A 7,640-nucleotide genomic window follows, 5' to 3' on the forward strand; every position below is an offset into this window, starting at 1 on the left:
CCTTTAGTTAGAATGAGGGTCACGGTTAGGAGTACATATGCAGACAGCGCCAATGCAAGTAGACATAGACCCTTTCATCTTAGTGAAGTTGCACTTGTTTTAACATATATATATATAGAGGTTGTATCAATTTCCCCATGAGAAGCAGCAGTTAGGCTTTATACAGTGTTACTATTAATCAGTGTCAGACACTGTACAGAACTCATTTGCCGAATTCCCCTTCTGTGCCACGATTATGCGACAGGTTCACTTTGGAGATAACGATGGCATCGGCGAACCACAGACAAAGAGGGTATGCCTTGCACAGGCTGTTGGCGACGGCAAAACCTACATGATAACGTTATCCGACGACGGAACAGATGCTACTAGTAGCCTGCTGGAACAGCTGCAGGACTCACCGCAGGTATGCAACCAAACCATGATACAGCTGTTAATCGAACAGAATGGACACCTGTGCATAAAAGACGCTTGGTGTTGAGTGACACTTCGATACAGATTTGAATATATGTATTCAGTTGAACCTTTGATTAATTGCCACATGCTAGCTATGGGAGTTGTAAATTAAACGTTGATAAAGTTTCGTGAACCGATGTAACCCTGTGCGTGTTTGATTCTTGGTCGCAGACTGCTGGTGTGTCGACGGATGCGGCTGCTAAGGGGGCTGCTGGTGACAGCTCGACCAAAGAGGGGGAGAAGTTCAACCAGTCGTGGTTCACAACGAAGGAAGACAAGCACGCGTTGCAGAACAATGGTAGGAATCACAACGTGTGAATGTCCGCATCGTGGCCTCCCAAATGTGGGCTGGAGTGGTGGAAACATCAGATGCTGCATATATCTGTAGCATTAAGGCTTCGGATAGAAATGCACGGATGAAATGTTAATTACTAAACAGACTAATTTCACAGATAAATACGGATGAAATGTGCATCGCAACGATGAGACAAGTTACCTGACATTGCATGTTTTATAGCTTGTTTGTTCTATCGCATTGATGTCAGGTGTGCAGTGGAAGCAAGGCCAGTGGGCGAAGGAAGAGATCTCTATTCTCCAGGAAAATATTGAGCAGTACTGCCAGGTATGTGGAGTTAAACATATCGTCTTATGCAATTAAACTGGTGCAATATTCATGGCACACTTGAATGATTTCCAGTTAGCAATAAAATGACCCCGTATCGCAGGCATGGTTTGGTTGGACAGCTATCCCCCAACCACCCGAGTCACTTCACAGCACACACTATTAAATTGGATAAACAAAAAAACACGGATTGAACACCAAAAATTGTGCAATGCTGGGAAACTTTTTTTTTATGGAACTCTCATCATCACAAGTCCCATTTCCAGAGCGTCAATGATAATGGGAACCAGTAGAGTTAATGAGTTGGACCGGCATACCCAGTGCGCTTTATAAATTTCGAGCAAACCCATGAATCGTTTAGGGTGACTGGCTAAATTGCAGTGGGGCAGAACAGAGGCACCAGCCACACCACTGACTAGATCAGTGGTTCTTAACCTTGTTTGAGTCATGGACCCCTTTGAGAATCTGGTGAAAGCTACGGACCCCTTTGAGAATCTGGTGAAAGCTACGAACCCCTTTGAGAATCTGGTGAAAGCTACGGAAGAACTACTACCCCAGAAAAATGCACATAAACACAATATTTTGCACGTGTTCACGGATCCCCTGAAGCTCATCCACAGACCCCCCCCAAAGGGGTCCGTAGACCACAGGTTAAGAACCCCTGGACTAGATGTAGTGAACCCCTCCGCACAAACACGGTGGAAACGCGAGACAGCGTAGTCGTGTTTGCACTCACAGGCACTTGAAGCGTTTCAATAAAATATATAATGCTAAATAAATACAAAATCTATTTACTACCAAATGCTTAATGTTTCTATACTCTCTTTCACCTATTATTGCCTATTCACCTATAATACACTATATATATATAAGTGTAAGTGTGCACAGTGCAGCCACGAGAGCATTGGCAGCCGGCAGCGTATGTTTCACATAGGATTTGGACGGAATTTACAGGAAACAGTCGGCAATAATAGGTGAAAGAGAGTATAGAAACATTAAGCATTCGGTAGTAAATAGATTTCGTATTTATTTAGCATTATACTTTATTGAAACGCTTCAAGTGCCTGCATGTGTTTGCACTGGCCCTTGAGGATTCAGCGGGTGACCGCCTCCTGGTTCGCCTGCGGTCGGTGTGTGTAGATCGGTTGCTGCGTCTGTCGTTGACCGGCATGATGGACGATGCTTGCAGAGTCTCGGCGTGTCCGACCCGGCAGAGATCATTTTCGACATGAGTAAGGACGAGCGTAAGGACTTCTACCGCACCGTCGCAAAGGGCTTGCAGCGCCCCCTGTTCTCCGTGTACAGACGCGTGATTCGCATGTACGACAACAAGAACCACATGGGAAAGTACAAGCCGGAGGAAGTGGAGAAGCTGCACCAGTGAGTATAGATATATATACTCATACTTGCTACTTTCTTGACTCGTTGAATGTAGTAGCACCTGAATCTGATAGAGGCAGAGTGTCATTGTTGGCACTTAAAACCTGTCATGCTGCGCCACCCACAGATTAGATGAGTTTCCAGTATATTGTATAGTATATAGTAGCTTCCTGTAGTGAAAGGACAAGTAATAACCCTTAACAGCACTGCTTAGTGTATTGTAGCGATTCGTGGTTCTTCACTGTTCTTCGCCGTGTTGTTGTTGAGTGTAGGGTGCGTATCTCACTGTTTTCGTGATCGTATAGTACCTTAGGCCTTGTTGCGTTGTGTTTCTTACCTACCGGCGGTTTATCGCCAGCGCTTCGGCAGGTTTGCGGAGTGCATGAGTGTGCGTGGATATAACTCGACAGAGATACTACACAAGCCGGGAATACGTTTAGTGGCTTATAGAGAGCCTTTTATTCCGGAACAAAACACGTCCGCATTCGCGGAGGTGACATACAATAAAAGTTACATGCCCTTAGTTTATATCCGCTCTAGCTCCCACTCCTTTCCCCCAGTAAAATAGTCACGTTTATCCTAAATTCTGCATTCTATCTAACTACTCTATCTTTGTGTGTCCCTAGCTGGCTACCCTAACTGTTGTCTAACCTTAGTGTCGGCTACAATGTCCAGTCCCTTAGTGTGTGTAGTAGTGCCCCAATCGTGGCAAAGTCCTCTTTATATAGCCCCCTGCGGATTCAAATGCACATCTCATTAACCAATGATGACGCTTCGTGCCGAAAGTTACATATTGCACGTTGGTTACTGACTTTGAATTGCAGATTGAAGAGACATATCTCTCAGCCGATGACAAGGCTTCGCGCCAAAATACATACACGCACGTGCAATAACACAATCGCGAAGCTACTAAGTTACTAAACAATGCCCTTGCGCACGTCCTTGTGATACATTGTTGCGCGCTTCGTTCTAAACCAGAGCACTGTCATTGCGCGACCTTGCCGGGCCTCCAGCTGAGGCGGTGGGTCTAAATCCTATTGTGGCTAATGCACCGCGCCCCTCCGAGCCGGCTACCCTATCTCGCCGTGCCGCCTACTCCTGCCGCCGCCCTCGGCGAAAGCCCCACGTAACCCGGTGCGTGGCAGTTAGCCGCCGCGCTCGCGGCACACACTATTTTTACTCTTGGCGCGCACTATTTAACCGTCGGCGCGCACTGTTTACTCTCGGCACGCACTATTAACCCTCGGTGCGCACTATTTACCCTCGGCGTGCACTATTTAGCCGTCGACGCGCACTATCCACCCTCGGCACGGACTATTTAGCTGTCGGCGCGCACTATTTAGCCGTCGGCGCACACTATTTACCCTAGGCGCGCACTATTTACCCTCGGTACGCACTTTAATCATAACAATCATCGTCTTTCATGACGCGGGTGGGCGCACAAATCAGGCTGCCGCTACAGTATGCTGCATGCACCGATTAGTGAAAAGTAGATTGAATCGTGTGCGGAATTAATGTGTCCATCATTTTTCTAAGTGGTGTGATCCAGGACACGTCGATTTTAACCATATGCAGGCATCTCCACGAAAATCCACAAACCATGAGCGGTGTTTCCGCCTGAGACGCGATGCAAGAAACATCTTTGCCTGCATTAATTAGTTACAGGTGGCAGCTCTCTATTTCAGCCTGTAGGCTTGCGTAGGTAAATGGATGAGTGCTTACCTATTTTGTCTTGTAAATAGTTGTTAGATAGCATGTAGATAGATGCCGTAACTTTTGCGCGTGAAGCACCGTGCAATGATTACGACACCGTAGCTTTGTGACAGCGGTATCTTTGCGCGATGTTTCGTACGGCGGACTGTGGGCTGCAATGCCGTGGGTGAGCGATGTGACTTGCTTGTGTGTGGCAGGTTGCGAGCGAAGCATGGCAACGACTGGGCAGCCGTCGGCGCTGAGCTGGGCCGCAGCGCGTCGTCCGTCAAGGACAGGTGTCGTCTGTTCAAGGACACGTGCAACTCAGGTATGCATTAATTTACTGCTGTATGCTTATTGCACTCTGCTGTGTCCCATAATGAACAATGTACTGCCCTGTCTCATAATAAACAATTCACTGCAGAGTTTTATAATGAACAATGCACTGCCCTGTCTCATAATGAACAATGCACTGCTGTGTCTCCTAATGAAGCTGAAGGGGTCGTTGTCGTATATGTAGTACCCGAGGTGTCGGGAGTATGTCGCCTACGCCTACTCCCTAACCCTAACCCTAACCATATCAGATAGTTACCTCGGGTACATATTATACGACAACGACCCTTCGTGCCCTAATGAACAATGCACTGCCGCACTGCCCCGTCTCATAATGAACAATGCACTGCCCTGTCTCATAATAAACAATTCACTGCAGAGTTTTATAATGAACAATACACTGCCCTAGCTGTCTCATAATGAACAATGCACTGCTGTGTCTGGTAATGAACAATGCACTGCCGGGGCTTATAATAAACAATGCACTGCCGCACTGCCGTCTCATAATTAACAGTGTACTGTCCTGTCTCATAATAAACAATTCACTTCAGAGTTTTATAATGAACAATGCACTGCCATGTCTTATAATAAACAATGCACTGCCGTGTCTGTTAATGAACAATGCACTGCCCTCTCTCATAGGCCGCGTTCACACGTAGCAAGAAATTCGGTATTTAGCGTTCACACGAGGCAAAATGCGCGGTCCAAGAAATACGGTATCTAAACAGATCCGGTATTTATTGAAATACGCGGCTTCCCATACCCCTAATAATTTGCCGTGCTTGAGAAATACCAGATCTCGTGAACCGTGCATTTCCTCGTGTGAACGCTAAATACCGTATTTCTGAAGCCGCGTATTTTATAGACTGGTCCGCGCTCGACAGTTCCAGTGTAACGCGAGTGGAACTGTCGAGCGCGGACCAGTCTATACGTATTTTATCGGCAGTTGGTGCGCATTGCATTGTTTATTTCACATTGTTCGCTTGATTGTTACTAAAGCAGCTCGCAGCTCGCAAATACGGCATTTCTGGAGCCGCGAATCAGCGTGAGAACTTTTGCAACAGATATTCCTTATAACTTTGGTGTTTTTTGTTTTGTTTGTTAGGAATTTCATCGCAGTAAGTATTTGCTGCCAACATTAAGAGCAAGCAGCAAACTGACCATTGTAGGCAGAAAACCCGCTGCTTGTTACCCTTAATTTCGAACCCTGTTATCCCATCACACGGTGCCCCTTGTTCGAGACTGTCCCCATCACGCGTCCTCCGGCGTTTGCATCTGCAGGGAAGTGGCTGGCGGAGGAGGACGACCGACTCGCGGAGGCAGTCTACGAGCTGACGGGGCGGCGGCACGGCGAGAACGTCACGCAGAACATCTCGTGGGCGGCGGTCGCGCAGCGCGTCGTCACGCGCACGGAGAAGCAGTGCCGCACCAAGTGGCTCAACCAGCTCAACTGGAAGCAGAAGGGCGGCGCTGAGTGGACGCGCAGCGATGATGCGACCCTCATGAGCAAGTAAGTATGGGGCTCGAGGGAGGAGGCTGGCTGGGGGAGGAACTAGGTGGGAGAAGAGCTTGGTGGGGAGGGTCCGGTTGGGGAAAAGGCCGGGTGGTGCAAGAGCTGGTCGGGGGAAGGGCTGGGTGCGTGGGGACCGGGTGGTACAAGGGCTGGTTGGGGGAAGGGCTGGGTGAAGAAGGAGCTAGGTGAGTGGGGACCAGGTGGTACAAGGGCTGGTCGGGAGAAGGGCTGGGTGAAGAAGGAGCTGGGTGGTACAAGGGTTGGTCAGGGGAAGGGCTGGGTGAAGAAGGAGCCGGGTAAGTGAGTCAGTGAGTGGGGGGGGGGGGGCAGGTGGCAGTTGGCAGAGAGGCTGGACAGGGTGATGGGATGGGGTTAATAGGATCGAGCGACTGGGTGGGGAGTGGAGGTGCTGGGGGTACTGTGTGTGGGAACGGTGGGGTGAGGACTGGGCAGAGTGGGGTGGTTTGTGGGAAATCACAAGAAGCGAAGTGGAGTGGACGTGTAGCGAGGAACCCGCACTCATCAGTGAGTACGATGTGGGGGGAGGGGGGCACCTAAACGATACTGTGACGATCGTCGCTTCCTCTTCAGTGAGCCGACTGCTGTCCGCCTGCACGTGTGTAAACCCACCTGTCATTAGAGCGTGTGTCGCTTTTGTTTTGCTCGTGTGCAGGATGAAGGAGCTAGGTGCCAAGGAGGAGACAGACGTGGACTGGGTGCAGCTGTCAAAGGGCTGGAGCAGCGTGCGTTCGCCACAGTGGCTGCGCAGCAAGTGGTGGAACCTGAAGCGTCACATGCCCGCTTACCAGCTCATGCCGTTCCCAGGTAAGCCTATCCTCCAACCCCAAGTGTGAGAAGTCACAGCGTGCAGTGCCATCCCGCGGTGTATCGGTTTATTATCTATATGTGTACAGGGTCACCTACTAGTGTTACAGAAATTGTCAGATATTTGATTAGCAGCTTGGGCATAGGTAATCGGCAGCTATGTATGACAGACTGACAGTACACATTCCTGTGGCATTCCCATCCATAGTATGGTGGACAATAGCAAAGCACATGCAATGATGATGATCATATGATGATGACAGTATTGCATATGCTACTGCTGATGGTGCTACTGCTGATGGTGCTGCTGCTGCTGTTGCTGATGATGATAATGATGTTGACAATGATGATTATAATGACGATGATTATGACGATGATGATGATGATGATGATAACGCTGTTGAGAGTGGTGTTAATGATAAAGATGTTAATGATGTTAACGATGATGCCTGCAGATATCGTCGAGCACCTGTATGCGGAGAATGTGCTTGGCTGTCGGATGACAGAGGCTGGCTCCTCGTCGTCGCGCACCAAGCCCATGCCGCTCGTCAGGACTGTCTACACGCTCGGCTCCGACGCGGAGTTCACCTCGTCTGACAGCAAACCCGATGGAATCATCGTGTCCGCGGGTGAGTCTGAAAGTCTTAGACCACAATTAAAAAAATCTTTGTTTGCCCTCATCCGACCCAGGCTGAAAAGTTTGGGTAGGTAGGTTGGCTTTTCTTTATTTTTTGAGGGCGGGGGTCTTTTTACAAATTCAGCGTGGTGTCTACATGCTCGGGTGTGCTTGTGTGGAGATACCTTTTATCAGGAGTAGATGAA

At 48.8% G+C, this 7,640-nt stretch overlaps 1 protein-coding gene across 1 annotated transcript in view; it reads left to right on the top strand.

The window, feature by feature from the left end:
• LOC106814347 (cyclin-D-binding Myb-like transcription factor 1) overlaps nucleotides 1–7,640 on the top strand; it is a gene marked incomplete in the record, with an annotated part of 18,524 nt that overhangs the window by 2,989 nt on the left and 7,895 nt on the right. Inside the window, 8 exon segments of the mRNA XM_014818649.1 lie at nucleotides 245–403; nucleotides 625–751; nucleotides 999–1,075; nucleotides 2,265–2,455; nucleotides 4,366–4,475; nucleotides 5,762–5,990; nucleotides 6,667–6,818; nucleotides 7,274–7,447. Coding sequence (XP_014674135.1) covers nucleotides 245–403; nucleotides 625–751; nucleotides 999–1,075; nucleotides 2,265–2,455; nucleotides 4,366–4,475; nucleotides 5,762–5,990; nucleotides 6,667–6,818; nucleotides 7,274–7,447 — 1,219 coding nt within the window.

Source organism: Priapulus caudatus, unplaced genomic scaffold (assembly GCF_000485595.1).
Source record: "Priapulus caudatus unplaced genomic scaffold, Priapulus_caudatus-5.0.1 Scaffold910, whole genome shotgun sequence".
Lineage (NCBI taxonomy): Eukaryota > Metazoa > Priapulida > Priapulimorpha > Priapulimorphida > Priapulidae > Priapulus > Priapulus caudatus.